Source organism: Nyctereutes procyonoides, unplaced genomic scaffold (assembly GCF_905146905.1).
Source record: "Nyctereutes procyonoides isolate TBG_1078 unplaced genomic scaffold, NYPRO_anot_genome, whole genome shotgun sequence".
NCBI classification, from domain to species: domain Eukaryota; kingdom Metazoa; phylum Chordata; class Mammalia; order Carnivora; family Canidae; genus Nyctereutes; species Nyctereutes procyonoides.
The window spans coordinates 24283707-24299880 of record NW_026575043.1 but is presented as its reverse complement, the minus strand read 5'-3'; the positions used below and the strand labels follow the sequence as shown (position 1 = coordinate 24299880).

Below are 16174 nucleotides of genomic sequence, written 5' to 3'. Positions count from 1 at the left end.
GAGGAGCCTACCTTGGGTGTCACCTGTCTCCTGTCTAAGGCTGACATCACCTGAGAACCTGGGCTGCCCCCCGCCCCCCGCCCCCCGGAGCTCCAGAGCCGGCCTGCCCAGACTGCAAGCCCTGGTGCACGCACGTCCCTGTCTGGGAGGCCAGGGCCACTTGTGCAAGAGCTGCCAGGCACGTCTAGATGGGAGAAAGCATCACCCCGCGACCCTAACCACCCTCTTCTCGGGGCAGTGTCGTCGTTCAAAGGAATCATCTGTGGGCTCGCGCCCACACTTTGCAAGGTCCTCAGTGACTGTGATGCTCGCGAGCCCACTGAGCGGACGCTCTCGTGAACAGACATCTAATTTGATTCAAATGTTTCTTCCAAAAAGGTTTTCCTCCAAAGTGCGCACATCGACCCCCTCCTGGTGTTTACACCCAACTCACCCTGGTGTAGACTATGCCGCTTCCGTGTCTTTACAAACCCAGGTACCTGGCCGTGTGAACAGGACCCACCCGTGTCCCACACGGGGGGTGGTGGTGGAGAGGGGACGGTTCCCAGCCAAACCACTGGGACGCCTGGGCCTGGGCCCTGCCCTCCAACCTGCAGCCCTGGGGCTGCGGCTCCCTCGCAGGTCACACCCCGACGCCCGACCCAGGTCGGCCTGGCCGCTCGGCGCAGGAAGCACATTACCTGCAGCTCCAGGGCCTGGGCACACACCTGCCTTCACCTGGCCGAGGAGTTCCTTATTGTCCCGTATGGACAGCTTCTTGGTCCGCAGGCCCTGCACCCACATCTTTCCGTAGAATTCCCTCTTCTACTGTCTAAGCTAAAACCTTTTCAGTTAAAGCAGACGGATCATGTTCTCTCCGTTGATCGTCAGGTAAACTGAGGCACGGCTGGGCACCTTGCACTAGATGCCCGGTGCCCGCTCGGAGAGGTGGACGGAGCTTGCCGGGTGCCCCCCGCCCCCCCATCACCCCGCGACAAGGTTGCAGGTTCCGTCGGGTTTTGCTTGCTGCGGCCCAACCGTTCTGTTCCATTGAAATAATTGGGAGAAGTCCTTTTTTTCCACAGGTGTCCTGCCTGCACTTCGTCACCCCTATTAGTCTGGATCTGCTTCAAAAAGGAAAGTGGCCTTTTGTGGTGTCTGTGGGGAGTGGGCGGGCCCTGGACACAGCAGCCCTGGACCCCCCTCCCCCCTCCGTGGCCACAGTCAGAAGGTCCCCACTCCCCCTACCCCGTGGCCACCGTCAGAAGGTCCCTAAGGTAGCCTGGATGCGACCGGAGCGCGGCCTCCAGCAGGTGCGAGGTCACCCCGTGAGCCCGTGGGGGGCTGTGGGCGCTCGGGCCCCCTCCCGCAGCCGCCCCTGCTCCCAACCAGCAGCTCAGCCTCCGGGGCATTCAGCGTCTTGAAACACTTCCAGGGTGTCCACCTTGGGGCACTGTCCTCTCCGGGACCCCCCACCCCCCCCCCGACTGGGCCTGCAGGAGGAAGGGGCGGGAGGTGAGCAGTGGCGCTGCCCTCCTCCCTCCCTGTTCTTTCCTCTGCCCCCCACCCACTCCCTGCCCCGGCCCAGGGGTGCAGTGGGGCATCCTGGCGGCCGACAGAGAGGCAGTTTGCCCTGAGCCGTTAGAGAGTTCAGGCACCTTGAAAAAAGAAACCAAGAGGAGCCATGCCCGAGCAACCCTACCCTCCTCTTGCAAAAAATAAATAATGATGATGATAATAATAATAATAATAAAAATACAAAGCAAAACCCGGTCACCTATGTCTTCTGAGCCTCGGGGCTCCCCGTGGGGTCTCAGACTGAATCACCAGCCAGGAGGACGGGGGCTCCCCTGCAGCCCCCACAGGACTCTCAGCCCCATATGCTCATTAACAGGCCGCTCAGAATAGGAGAGGACCCACAGGCACAGGCACGGTCATTCCGCCTCCTAAGACAAAGTAGCATCAATAAAAGACCCATCAAGCTTTTTCTTCAAGAGTTTGGTTCTTGCTTTGATCTCTTTCCTGCTCTCACCTCCACCCTCCCCTCCCGTGCCCCACACCCAGCGGACTTCAAGTCCCGAGTGTAATACTGAATGGCCAGAAATGAAGGACGGAGGGGAGAGGAAATGAATTGAATTTATCAAGACGTGCATTTGGGAGAGCCATTAAAAACTGAAGCTCGTCCTAAGAGAAAGAACAAATTATGTGTCCGTCGTTTTCTTTTTCCACCGAACGTACATACACACTTGAAATATTTGTCTGCTGGATAAAACTGAAAATTATGCTAATATTGGAAAAGCAGATCTAGGCATATCAGAAAAACTTGTTTTTAAAGGGACATTGCCAAAAACTTTGAATCCAGCACTTGACCTGTATTTAATATTACTCCGATCTGCTAGGGGGTTGCCTTCTGGGTTCTAAATACCTACTCAGAAAAAGCTTGGCACAGCCAGAAAATAAAGTCCGGCTCTCCTTTTATGAGATTTACAACAGACTGTCAACACCAGCTGATAATTGAATCTCCTTGAAATCAGCAGAGCTATATAGATATCATCGGGAACGCTGATGTGCAAGCCAGCAAGAGAAGGGGGAAACGTAAGAAAAACTTGTTTATTTTACTCCGTTCAATCCATAGTCGGGGGAGATTCCAAATCTGCCAAACTAAGGAGAAACGCAGAAACACAGACTTTTCAAGACCCATTTGAAAATAAAAGGAAATGCTATCGCCGTGCATTAGCCCTCTCTTTTAAAATGCCCAAAGACGGGCTAAAGTGGACAAAGCTTCATGATCTGAGTGAGTCTGAGGCTGTTCCAGGAAAAAAAAAAAAACAGTTGACATCAATGATAGTGATGTTTACTAGAAAACTAACCTACTTCCAGCAGACAGTAGACAGTGTGACTGATATTAAACAAAATATGTGACTGTTTGCCTTGATGTGAGGAGGGTGGAGCCCGTTTGTTTTCCTATTATGTAAAACCCCTGCCCGACTCCTGCCAAAACATTTTCCCAGTGACACGTCTGCCTGCCTTTGGACGTGTTCCTTACTAAAACAAATACACCTAACAAATAATCTTTGATAGCAAATGCTCATAAAGGCAAACAATGAAAACTACTATGGGGTGTTTCTTAAGACGGCACCGGGCACTGTGCGGAATTGCCACACACAAAAGCAAAACAGCTCTCCTTGTTGCCTGGGCCGGTTCCCCGAAGTCGGCAGCGTTCGCGGCTGGCTCCTTCTTGGCAAGGGGCGCTCCCCCGGGGGGCGAGTGGTCCCCTCCCGGGCGGGCAGGCGGGTGTGCACACACCGGTCGGCCTGGGGAGGCAGATCAGCAGGAAAACAAACTGTTATTGTGAGCGCACACTCGCAAATAAAAGACGTCTCCTGAGCCGGCCCTGGCACCCTATAAAAGCGTAATTTAACCTTATCTAATCTGGAGCCTGTTTCATCATAAGGAGAGGCGAGAATGTAAACCTTTGTGCGAAAGGAAGGAGGCAGAGCGCACGTGGGGTGGGCGGCGGGTCCCCCGACAGCCAGGCCGGTGGGTGCAGACCTCGAGTCCGGAGCCGCGAGGCGAGAAAATGACGGATGGGCCGGGGTACCGCGAAGGCAAAAATGGCCAAGAGAATCGTTTCCTCTTCCCATCTGTTCAGGAAGGACGTCAGCGAGATAGACTAAACACAGGCCCTGGGTCGGGATTACGTGCGCGCGCCTGTGAACACAGCAGCCTGGCCTTTAAGAGAACCTTCCCCGGCGCTGCAGGGACAGACAAAGGGGCCCAGACGCCCACACTGGCTGGCCTTGAAGAGAAGCAGGGCAGTCCCAGACTGTCGCCGCGGCCGGCGGGGGCTGGACTGCTCCCCGGGGAGTCTGGCCCTGGTGCCCACCGCCTGCCGCGGCCACCGGCTCATTGCAGGGGACGCGCCCACTGGGGCCGGGCATGCCCAGCTCTCCCTGGGAAGACCTGGGAAACCCTGGCGCGGTGGCCCCCCCCCCCCCGGGAGGCCAGGGCGATGCATCCCTGGCATGTCCCACCCCGGGGAGCAGAGCCCCTCACTCCCAGGAGCTCCCGAGGTGAGAGGCGAGAGGCCTGGCCCAGGTCAGGGGCCTCCTCTGGCTCTGCCGCTAGCCGAGCCTCTTCCTACCCTCACTGGGGGCCTTTGGACCAATCTTCTGGGCCCAGGCCAAGTCCGAATTGGGCAGGGGAGGGATTCTTTCCCGGAAAGGGCAAAAAGGGGCCCTCTTGCCTGTTCTTCTCCCTCCACCCCACCTCTCTGGCCTGCCCTGCTGCTACCCTGCCCCCCCGCCCCCGGAAGCTCCACAAGGCCAAAGGCCTGCACTGCATTACACTCCAGGGCCTGTTCAACTTCAGGCTCAGGAGGATGGGGCGACCGGAAGGCGGCCCTGGACCTGGCAAGCTGGGTGGGAGCCCTGCCTCGCCCACTTGAGGAGCATGTCTAGGACATCCGTGTGCAGACGTGCCAGCTGTGTGCAAGGCCAGTAAGCTTGCACGCATGCAACAGATTCGAGCACGGACGGGGATGAGCGTCTCGCCGCGGTGATCGCCGTTGCCCTTCACAAGGTGCCCGGCAAAAGGTATCGCGTCACGGATCGGCGGCTGGAATCACGGGGACAGCCCCCCATCTGTCAGCGGATTAGGTGGATGGGCCAGTATGCCACCGACCTGAAGCGCACAGGAAAGCATGCAAAACAGAGGAGATTGAATCCACCCTGAGGGCCGCCGGTTTGATTTTCTTCTCCTAGTAGCACGTAAATGACGTTCCTTATCAGGAATGGCACGTGAGACCCAAGGAGATACACAAAGTGATACTGGGAGGACTGTGCCATCTTGCACAAGGACCTTGCTCTCTTTGAGCTTCAGCTCCTTCCATCGAAGATGCAGACGATAGTGTCCGCATCCTTGGGCCGATTAAATGCAATGATCACCTGGAGCCCTCACCTCTGCCGAAGGACAACGTAAGAAAGGCTGCATGCATCTTACCAACGTTGTCCGAGGTTCTGGGGTTGAGACTAGAGGAGTGTCACAGTGAACAAAACGACCCTTCATTAGTACCCACTCTGCCCCAAACCAAGCGTCTTCGGGAGCAAACATCGGGCGAACAAAGAGCTGTCCCGCTCGGTGAGCGGAGTATTTTCCATTGCTGACAGGGGTGTTTGTGACCCCAGGCAAAAAGGGACCCCACTAAAATTGAATTCTGGATTTCTTTCTCTGCCACCTTTAATTTATAACAAAACCCGAGTCAACTACGGGCCTTGAAAAACACTAGGGCACATTCGGTGGGAGCTCCATACTGGGGAGCAAGTGCCTCCTTTCCTTTCATACATCTATTTCTATTTAAGATTCTGTGGAAATTTGCCTCTTTATTTGCCACAGTTTATCTTTTCTTATATCTCCGCTTCCAAACTAAATAGCACTAATCCGAATGCATACCTCTCTGCGTGCCAGCGTCTAGCCTTGTGTCTGTGTCTACTGTGTATGTAAATATTGGCAAGTCTCTCCGTGGGTAAATCTGCAGTGTGCACGGTCGGTGTTGTCCTACGGTGTCTCCGGGGCGTGTAAGTGTGTGTGGGGGTGTGAGACCGCACGAGTAGCCACTATCGCTGCCACTCACCGGTCCTGTTCTCCAAACAGGTTCTTCGGACGTTCGGTTTTTGTTCATAATTAAGACTAAGGTGTGGTTAAAAAACAGAAGTACATTTTCCTGGAAACCAGCAGTCTTCATTTGCAACTTTTATTGGCAAACCTGTAGCTGCCAGTAAATACATTCCTTGGCATCTCCCAGAATGTAATTCATTTGATGAAGCGGCCTTGCTCTTTCTGTAAGGCGCACATCAATTAGAAGGGGCCGCCTGGGAGGAATGCAGCGGGTGCCCAGGCCCGGGTCACTGCTGGCTCCAGGAACAGGCCGGCTCGAGCCCTGGAGTCTGGCCCCGGCTCCCCACGGGGCCCCAGGCGCTGCCCCGCCCGCCGCGCCCCCACCGCGGCCGCCCCCTCCAACCCTCCCCGGGCCAGGCTGGGGAGCCAGGGGCTGAGCCCCGGTGGGCCTCGCGCCGCGGACCGCAGGGGGCGCTCGGGCCACGCGCAGCGCCGCGGAGGGAGCCCCGGGCCAGGCCACGGCCCTGGGACTGGGCCTTTAGGGCTCCGGGCGCCCCCTCCCCATGCAGTCGCGGGGACACGTCGGGGGGGGGCGCACGCGAGGGCCGCCGCCCGGCACCCCCCCCCCGCAGGTCAGCTGCGCCACGGCCTCGGGCTGCAAGCGGCGGGGCGGCCCGCGGGTGGGGGCGCACGTCGGGGGGCTCCCGGGGCGCGAGGTGGGAGACCCGGGGAGCCCCCGCCGCCTCCTGCGCGCGCTTCCGAGCTGCGGGTCGGTCCATCCGCGGGCCTGAGACGTCCTGTGACCCGCGCCCCTGCGCCCAGGGCGCAAACATGCGGGAGAGCGCGCTTCCCGGGTGTCCCCCACCTCCCACCCCCCACCCCGCGCCAGTGGCCGGGGCTGCAGGTCCGCGGGGCCCTCCCGCCTCCCGCCCGGAGCTGCGCGGACCAGGGCCCCCCACCCCACCCCGCGTCGGGGCTCACAGGCCAGGCCCGGCAGGTGTGCGTGCGCACGCAGGTACCTGGTCCCTTCCCGCGCTCGCTCCTTCCCCTTCCCCTTCCCCTTCCCCTTCCCCTTCCCCTTCCCCTTCCGAGGGCGCATCCCCGTCCTGGACCGTAGTGAAGGGCGACGGTTCGAGGCCCCATCCCTCTGCCAGGACACAGGGAGCCCCGAGGCTCCCTTCCCAACTGGCCCGTGCCCCTTCCTTGCGGCTCCGCTGCGCCCTGCGCGCACGGGGCGCCCACCCGACGGGGCGGCCGGAGCAGGTGTCGCTGTCGCTGTCCGCGCAGGCGGCGGGCCGGGCCACCCTGGGGACTCGGGCCATGACATTAAATCATCCCGCCGCGCTAACTTCCTGCGGAGGTCTGCTCCTCCGAGGGCGACTATCCAAGTACTTTTAATCGTGGACCCAGGCAACGGGGATCACTTTGCCGCCCAAACGTGATCGGAAAAACAAACGCTCCTTCTTTTTTTTTTTTTTTGTCTGTCTGTTTGTTTATTGTAGGAATTATTTCTGTGCTGAGCACGGGGATGATCTGGAGGTGCTGCGTGAGCACAACCTCTGCTGACCCTCCCAACCAGGAGGGAGAAGCAAGCTGAGCCTCGGCCACCCAGAGGTTGGGTGCCAGCCTCCTCTTTCTGCTGAGAAGTCACACTGAAGACAAACGCTACCTTCCTTCCGAGAGAGCATCGGGGTTGATAACGAATAACGGTTACTGACCACCATGCAGCACCCCCTACCCCCGGCTTTCTGGTCTACACCACCCAGGCCGTGTGCAGGACTACAGGCGTTTACCTAAGAGGCTCAGAGACGCCACACGCGAGCACACACACGCACACTCGGACTTTGCTGCCCTTGTTTGTGATTTCGGTCTAGTGGGGAGTTTTCAAATCCCATTGGCGGGATAATTGCCTTAATCTTCCAATTTGTCTCTTGGCAGCCAAGGGGGAGATGGTAGGACGGCCGCAGACGGGCAGCCTCGCTCCTGGGTCTGCACACACGGGCTGGATTCCACACATGGTCTGGAGCAGGAGAAGCCCCTCCCTCACCTCCTAAGCCTGCCTTTCCTGTTTTCCGCAGCCCCTGGACCCCGCGGGTCACCCCCCCTTCCCCACCCTGGAACCCGAGTCAGGGCGGCCTAGACCCCCACCGGGCCGGCTTCCTGGGAATATCATCCGAGAGCCGAGAGCCGAAAGCTGGATATGCCGGAACTGTGGACTGGGAAGGGGTCCGGGCAGGTCGTGGGGCGACTGGGCTGCCGGGGAGGGGTCGCTCCCGAGGGGTCTCCGCCAGGGAGGACGGTGTGTGCCCCCTGGGCTGGCCTCAGGCCGCACTCGGGACTTGTCCGGATCCTTATTCCCTCTACTTGTCCTGAATAAAACGAAAAGAGAAAGAGCTCCTTCTGGTTCCTGGTGACCTGCATTAGGGCACCGTCTCCTCCTCCCCACTCCCCCCAACACACACATTCCTGCGGTGTCACCACGTTCCCGAATCCAGGCATTTCCTGGAGTGCTCGCCACATCTCCCTCGTGCTTTTCTGCAGTCGGGGCCCTGGGGAGGCCTTGTAACTACCGCTGTGACGTCAGGCCCCCTCCTCAGAGCTCGGAACCCCTCGGTGGGCCCCGGGAATCGTAACCCCACCTGGCAGGTCAAGGAGGGGCTGGGAGTTGCCGGTGGGGCCAAGCGACAGTTGGGCCAGACATCCATTACGGCTGTCGCCGCGGGACCTTCAGGCGGCGAGCGCGGGAGGTGTCAGGAAAGAGAAGCCCGAGGTTTCCGGCGGGGGCATTTCTGCCAATTGAGTCAAGGTTTGTTGAGGAGACTGATGATGGAACCACCCCAAGGAGCAGCAAAAAGGAGCCTCAAAAACTTTAGACTCAAAATAAAAGCTTTAACCCATCCTCCCCCGAACACTTCATTCCTGTGCCTTAACTTTAAAGTAGCACCACTAACAACAATAATAAAATAAGCAAAGCACTTGAAATACAGTCAAGCCGTTTACTGGAGGTTTGCTTCCGAGTAAGCTTATAAAACACAAATGCAAATATCTTTTCCTGGCGAATATCCAGAGCTAAACCAGTGGAAAGTTGATCTTTATAAAACTGCACCCCGTCCAGTTTTTTTCACATGCCAGATACTAATTGCACAACGGGAACTTCTACACCCAAAGCGGGGAGCCCGGTGGCCACCGAGGTTCGATCTGCAATTTACACCCCACGCTGCCTGGGCTCTGGGGCTGCGCGGGGAGAGGGAGGGCAGGGGGGCAGGCGACGGTGCGCGGCCCGGCCCGGCCGGGCCGGGAGGCCCGACTGTCCACTGCGAGCACCGGGCCCGCTGGCGTTTCCCACGTTAGGAAAACAAACGAGCAGCTCTGGCTGCTTCCCGCTCCGTGCCCTGCCCTGCGAGCAGTGGAGATGCAGCTTAAAGTTCAAATTCACCAAACGCTGGGGTGTTTAGAGAGACCACCTAATTAGCCTCCAGGCTGAAGCCAGAGCGCCCCATAAAGCCTCGGCCAAAGGGGACGATTATGTCAGGGTACAGGGACCGGGGCTGGACACGAATTCACGTTTCAAGTCTGGGGTCTTCTCTCTCCCACCCCTTCCTCCCTCTGCAAGTGCTAAGGAACCGTCCAGGACTGAGCCTCCCGCTGACAAATCAAGTGTTGCTTCCAATCCCAGCCCCGGGCCTTGCGAACACCCTGGAAAAGGGAGTTTCAAGTGCCCCAAGAGCCCAGCAAGGCCGAGAGGCAGCTGCCTCAGGAATGGGAACTTCCGGGCGACCCCCCACCCCAGCCCCAGGCTCGCTCTAGAAGTGGCCGGTCCTCTCCTCTGTCCGAAAGATGCTATTTTTTTGTTTTTTGGTTTTTTTTGTTTGTTTTTTAAATGTTCAAGTGACAAGGAGCTGAGCCTGCCACACTCGCCAGCGCTTCTGACATCGAACAACTGAAGCGACAATGAGAATTTTTGTGCAGGGAGGAAGCCGGGATTCCAGCTGGGAAGGCAAAAGGGGCTCACAACACGTTCTTGCAGTTAAAGATTGTCAGAAATGGGGGGGAGTGGAGGTGTTAAATGCGTCACACTACTCTTCTTCACGGGTTCCTAAGCTTGCCAGGCCCCCCTCCCGGCTTCTGCTAAAGAACCTAGTGTTGGGGTGGGGGGGGGGTGAGAGGGGTGTTTTCTCCAGTTGCCAAAACGCAGAACCGCGTTGCAGGCGATGGAGGGGGAGGGCCAGTCCTTAGCTTCCCTCCTTCCCTCGTCTCCCGCTGCACCCGCTGCACCCCGCTGCACCCCGGCCGCCCTGCCCTGCGAGTCTCGGGCGCGCAGGGCCCCCCAGAACCATTGGCGCCCGCGCCTCTGCGCCTCTGCCCCCAGCACCTCCGTTAGGCGCGCGCGGGGATGGAGCCTGAGCGGAGACGCGCGGGGTTCTCGGGCGTGTGTTTATTTGCTTCTTGTCATCACACCTGCTCGCGTCGCTGGGCCCGAAGCGTGACCCTCCTGTGAGCCGAAGCGTGCGGGGCCCGACGAGAGCGGGCGGCGAGGGGCTGAACCTTGGGGGTCGGGCCCCGGCGCGGCGCAGCGGGGAGGTCTGCGGGGAGGCCCAGCAGCGGGCCGCGGAGCCGAGCGCCCCGGGCGGCGGGGAGGGAGCCAGGTGGCCTGGAGTGGGGCGGGCGGAGCCTACCTGGGCACGGTCCGGGCGCGGCCCCGGGGCCCCCTGCCCTGTCCCTACTGGGTGGGGGTGGCGAGGAAGGCGAGGCCGGGGCGACGCTGCAGCGGCGCCTCCAGACCCGGGGCCCAGGGAGGCCGCAGGTGGGGGACAAGGGAAGCAGCCGGCTGCGAAGCCCGGCGGCCCGCGGGGAGGCGGAGGGAGGGAGGGCGGGCGCGGGGCGCCCGGGGGGCCAGGCCGAGGCGCGCGGCCCGCGGGGACCCGGGAGTCCCGCCGGCGGGGAGGCGCGGGGGGCGCGGGCGCGCGGGGGGGGGGCGGCCGGGGCGCGGGCGCGGGGCGCGCTCGGCCGGCGCGCGTGTGGCCAGCCCCGCGGTCCTCCCGCAGCTGGGCGCGGGCCGCCGGGGCTCGGCCTCCGGCTCCTCCGGAGGCGGTTCTCGCCTGCCATTGGCTGCCGCGGCCGGGGCGGGGCGGGGCTCCGCGGCCCGGAAAAAATGTAACTGCGTAAAAAAGTGCTCGCCTGGGTGACGGATGCTCAAAAGTTCAGAAGTTTTCCCCATGCTTCCCTAGGCGGCCGGCGCGCGGAGCCTGCGGAGGAGGTGACGCGGGGCCCGGGAAGGCGGCCGGCGCGCTGCCCCCCGCCCCTGGCCAGCGGAGGGCGCGGGCGCGGGCTCCGGGGCGCGGGCTCCGGGGCGCAGGCTCGGCGCGGGTCGGGCGCGGGCTCCGGGCGGCGCGGGCGGGCTGGCGGCGAGGGCGCCGGCCGGCCCCGTGCTGCGCGCTCGCTCGGCGGCCGGGAGGCGCGGCCCCGGCCCGGCCCGGCCCCCGGCCCCCGGCGCCCTGCGCCCTGCGCCCAGCGCGCAGCCCGGAGCGGCGCGGCGGGAGGCGGCGGCTGCGCGGGCCGGACTCGGCGAGCGGGGGCCATGCAGGCGCGCTACTCCGTGTCCAGCCCCAACTCCCTGGGAGTGGTGCCCTACCTCGGCGGGGAGCAGAGCTACTACCGCGCGGCGGCCGCGGCGGCGGGGGGCGGCTACGGCGCCATGCCGGCCCCCATGAGCGTGTACTCGCACCCGGCGCACGCCGAGCAGTACCCGGGCGGCATGGCGCGCGCCTACGGGCCCTACCCGCCGCAGCCGCAGCCCAAGGACATGGTGAAGCCGCCCTACAGCTACATCGCGCTCATCACCATGGCCATCCAGAACGCGCCGGACAAGAAGATCACCCTGAACGGCATCTACCAGTTCATCATGGACCGCTTCCCCTTCTACCGGGACAACAAGCAGGGCTGGCAGAACAGCATCCGCCACAACCTGTCGCTCAACGAGTGCTTCGTCAAGGTGCCCCGCGACGACAAGAAGCCGGGCAAGGGCAGCTACTGGACGCTGGACCCGGACTCCTACAACATGTTCGAGAACGGCAGCTTCCTGCGGCGGCGGCGGCGCTTCAAGAAGAAGGACGCGGTCAAGGACAAGGAGGAGAAGGACCGGCTGCACCCCAAGGAGCCGCCCGCCGCGCCCGCCGCGCCCCCCGCGCCCCCGCCGCCGCCGCAGGCCCGCGCGCCCCCCGCGCCCCCCGCGCCCCCCGCGCCCGAGCAGGCCGACGCCGCCGCGCCCCCGCAGCCGCCGCCTGTGCGCATCCAGGACATCAAGACCGAGAACGGTACGTGCCCCTCGCCGCCCCAGCCCCTGTCCCCGGCCGCCGTGCCCAAGATCGAGAGCCCCGACAGCAGCAGCAGCAGCCTGTCCAGCGGCGGCAGCCCCCCCGGCGGCCTGGGGCACGCGCGCGCGCTCGGCCTGGACGGCGCGGACCCCGCGGCCCCGCCGCCCGCGCCCCCGCAGCCCCCGCAGCCCGCGCCGCCGCCGCCGCCGCACCTGGGCCAGGGCTTCAGCGTGGACAACATCATGACGTCGCTGCGGGGGTCGCCGCAGGCCGCGGCGGAGCTGGGCTCGGGCCTGCTGGCGGCGGCGGCGGCGGCCGGGGCCTCGCGCCCGGGGCTCGCGCCCGCGCTGGCGCTCGGCGCCTACTCGCCGGGCCAGGGCTCCCTGTACGGCTCCCCCTGCGGCCAGGGCGGGGGCGCGGGCGGGGGCGCGGGCGCGGGCGGGGGCGCGGGCGGGGGCGCGGGCGCGGGCGCGGGCGGGGGCGCGGCGGGCGCGGGAACCTACCACTGCAACCTGCAGGCCATGAGCCTGTACGCGGCGGGCGAGCGCGGCGGCCACCTGCAGGGCGCGCCGGGGGGCGCGGGCGGCGCGGCCGTGGACGACGCCCTGCCCGACTACTCGCTGCCCCCGGCCACCAGCAGCGGCGGCGCGGCCCTGAGCCACGGCGCGGGCGGCGCGCAGGACGGCGGCCACCACCCCGCGGCCCACCAGGGCCGCCTCGCCTCGTGGTACCTGAACCAAGCGGGCGGAGACTTGGGCCACCTGGCGAGCGCGGCGGCGGCGGCGGCGGCCGCGGGCTACCCGGGCCAGCAGCAGAACTTCCACTCGGTGCGGGAGATGTTCGAGTCGCAGAGACTGGGCCTCAACAACTCCCCGGTGAACGGGAACAGCAGCTGTCAGATGGCCTTCCCGTCCAGCCAGTCTCTGTACCGCACGTCCGGGGCCTTCGTCTACGACTGCAGCAAGTTCTGACGCGCCCCCCCTGCCCCTGCATCCACCCATCACCCCCCCTGGACCAACCACCACCACCACCACCACCGCCACCACCCAGCCCGGCCCAACTGCGAACTGAATGAATCGAACCCCCCCAAAGCAGGAACAGCCGAAAGAACCATCAGCTTGCAAAATCGAAACCAAAAAAAAAAAAAAAAAAAAAAAAAAAGAATCCGTTTAAAAAAAAAAAAAAAAGGAAAGGAAAGAAAGCCTTGAAAAACATTCACCGAACCAGCGAACAGAATCCCTCCAAAAGTGAAGCTCACCAGCACAAAGGAAACTGTTTTTCTGAAAAGAGTCAGAGCCACCTTCACTTGGCCTTATCTAAATAGACAAAACGGTAAACTATTTTGTACAGAGACAGCAAAAAATCATGGTTTATTAAAGGACAGTGTTACTCCAGATAACACGTAAGTTTCTTCTTGCTTTTCGGAGATCACGCGTTCCTCCCCCCCCCCCCCTCCCATTCCCCTGCCCTCTCTGTCCTCCACCTCTCACCTGTAAGATATTTTATCCTATGTTGAAAGGAAGGGGGAAAGTCCCCGTATATGAAAATCGCTTTCTTTTTATTCATGGACTTGTTTTAAAATGTAAATTGCAATATAGTAATTTATTTTTAATTTGTAGTTGGATGTCGTGGACCAAACGCCAGAAAGTGTTTCCAAAACCTGACGTTAAATTGCCTGAAACTTTAAATTGTGCTTTTTTTTCATTATAAAAAGGGAAACTGTATTAATCTTATTCTATCATCTTTTTTTCTTTTTGTTGGACATATTCACTGTTTGTTTATTAATAAATTACCATTCAGTTTGAATGAGATCTATATGTCTGGATACTTTAATACAGAGATTTCAGATTAAAACACTAGAAATGACCTATTCTCCTCCTAAATATCTGAGAAATGGAGAAATCCTCTGACTATAACTTGTCAAATTTCACCTAAAAGTCTCTTTTTTGTTTAGATTTGTTTTTCCTGCAACGTCTTCTGCAAAATGTACTCTATAGTCAGCTTGCTTTGTGGCTAGTCAGAAGATATTTTCCTAAACAGGTCTCAGTTGGCATATATACAAATATATATATATTTTTTTCAGTAAGGACAGAACATGATCTGGAAATTTTAAGCCCATGAATCGGCAGTGGTGTTACCACAGTGATACCTGTGTGTAGAGATATGTGAATGTGCCTCCAGATATACACAGAGGAATATTTGGCTTCTGTATCACATAAAAAAATTGTGATGTCTGTTCTACATCCCCGTGAGCCAAATGCTGGGTAGATATTTCTCCTACTAATTTCACTCCTTTGTAAGAGGAAAAATAAAGCAGTTCTTTTTTTAAAAAAAATGTATGTATATAACTCATCCACATTTACAATCCTTCGTGTGTTACATAGAAGGGTTGGTTTAAAAATATATATATATATATATACTGTGGGTTGGAAAGGGATATTTAATCTTTGGGAAACTATTTTAGAAGATATGTTTGTAGAACAATTATTATTATTATTATTTTTTCTTTTGGAAAAGATTTAAAGCAATAAGGAGAGAAGAGCAGAACATTTTAGTCTAGGGTGGTTTCTTTTCGATCCATTTTTTTTTCTTGTTAATTTACAGTTAAACGTAGGGGGCGATCCAGATTGGCCCTCCCCCTTTGTAAATAACCCAGGAAATGTAATAAATTCATTATCTTAGGGCGATCTGCCCTGTCAATCAGACTTTGGAGAGATGGCGATTTGATTACAGCCGATCAGGGCCTTACAGTTTGTTTTCGAGATAATACAGTTTCCTGCTATCTGCCGCTCCTATCTAGAGGCAACACTTAGCAGTAATTGCTATTGCTTGTTGTCAAAATCTGATCATTGTTAAAGGATTGCTGCAAATAAATACACTCTAATTTCAGTCAAACCCTGCTCTCCGTGGCCTCTGATTTGCTCGGGAAGGTCGCAGCGGCCAGGGCGCCCCAGGGCGCGGCGGTCCCCGGGCAAGCAGGCCGGCAGGGACTCGCCCGACTGCTCGCTCGGGCTCCGCCGGCTGTCGCGCCCCGCGGCCCGGGGCGGCCTCGGTGACCCCCGCGGGGTGGGCGCACCCCGGGGCCCTGGCTTGCCTAGGCCCGGCCAGCCGGGAAGGGCCGCAGGTGGACCCCGAGGCCACGCGGCTCCGGCAGCCCCGGCCCCGGCCTCCCTGCGCCGCCCGCTGCGCGGTCTGGACCGGGGCTTGGCGAGTGTAGACGCGCGGCCCACCGGGCTCTGCAGCCGGCGCCGGCCTCGGGACGCGGCTCCCGGATGGGGGGCAGCTAATGAGCTGTAATTGCCGCTTGCTCGTTTGCAGCTCCCGCCCCCCGACATCAACCTGGGGGGGCCCGAGGAAGGCCGCCTGGAGGGATGGAGCCGGCACCCGGGCAGGGCCGCCGAGTAGCAGGGCCGCCCCGGCTCCAGGCCCCAGGCCCCAGGCCCCGGCCGCCGCCTGCTGCTGTGCCCCGCCGGGTGGGAGGTCGCGGGCGCCCGCTGCTCTCGGGTGGGCCTCGGGGCGGTGGGTGGCTGCAATGGAGGCCGCGGGCGCTGTGCGAGCGGCGTGTGCCCCGCCTGCCCCGGGGCCTGGCGGCCTGGCTCCTGAGAGGGGACCGGAGTGCAGTGGGGCCGGAGACCTGGGTCGAGGAGGCCGGGCTGAGCAGAGGGGTGGGCTGTGCGCAGCGGGGCCGGCGACCTGGGTGGAGGAGGCCAGGCCCGAGCGGAGGGGTGGGCTGCGGTGCAGGCGACCTGGGCTGCAGGCGACCTGGGTCGAGGAGGCCGGGCAGGAGCAGAGGGGTGGGCTGCGGTGCAGCGGAGCAGGCAACCTGGGCCGCAGGGGACCTAGGTCAAGGAGGCTGGGCCCCAGTGCAGGGGTGGGCTGTGCGCAGCGGGCCGGCGACCTGGGCCACAAGCGACCTGGGTAGAGGAGACCAGGCCCGAGCAGAGGGATGGGCTGCGGTGCAGCCAGGCAGGCGATCTGGGCAGCAGGCGATCTGGGCAGCAGGCGACCTGGGTCAAGGAGGCCTGGCCGAGTGGCCTCTGCCCCCACGGCCTATGCTCACAGCCTGCGCTGCATCGGGCTGGCGGGGGGCGACCGTGGCTGGGGGCCTGCAGCACAGAACCCGCTCGCCTGGGCCCCGACCGTCCCTGAGTGCACCTCGGGCACCCATGCTCTTCCTCCCTGGGAACCCGCGCTCCTGGGGCTGCAGAGGGCACCGCCGTGAGCGTGCTGCCCCGGCTTCTGCAGCCTGCAAACAGCCCTCCTAA

The 16174-nt window shown here is 61.1% G+C and overlaps 1 protein-coding gene across 1 annotated transcript; it reads left to right on the top strand.

The window, feature by feature from the left end:
* Positions 1 to 11059: 11059 nt before the first annotated feature.
* On the top strand, positions 11060 to 14804 carry FOXC1 (forkhead box C1). Its single transcript, XM_055323415.1, has one exon. It carries the CDS (start codon positions 11174 to 11176, stop codon positions 12878 to 12880), a length of 1707 nt encoding a protein of 568 aa, XP_055179390.1. The 5' UTR covers positions 11060 to 11173; the 3' UTR covers positions 12881 to 14804.
* Positions 14805 to 16174: the final 1370 nt, after the last annotated feature.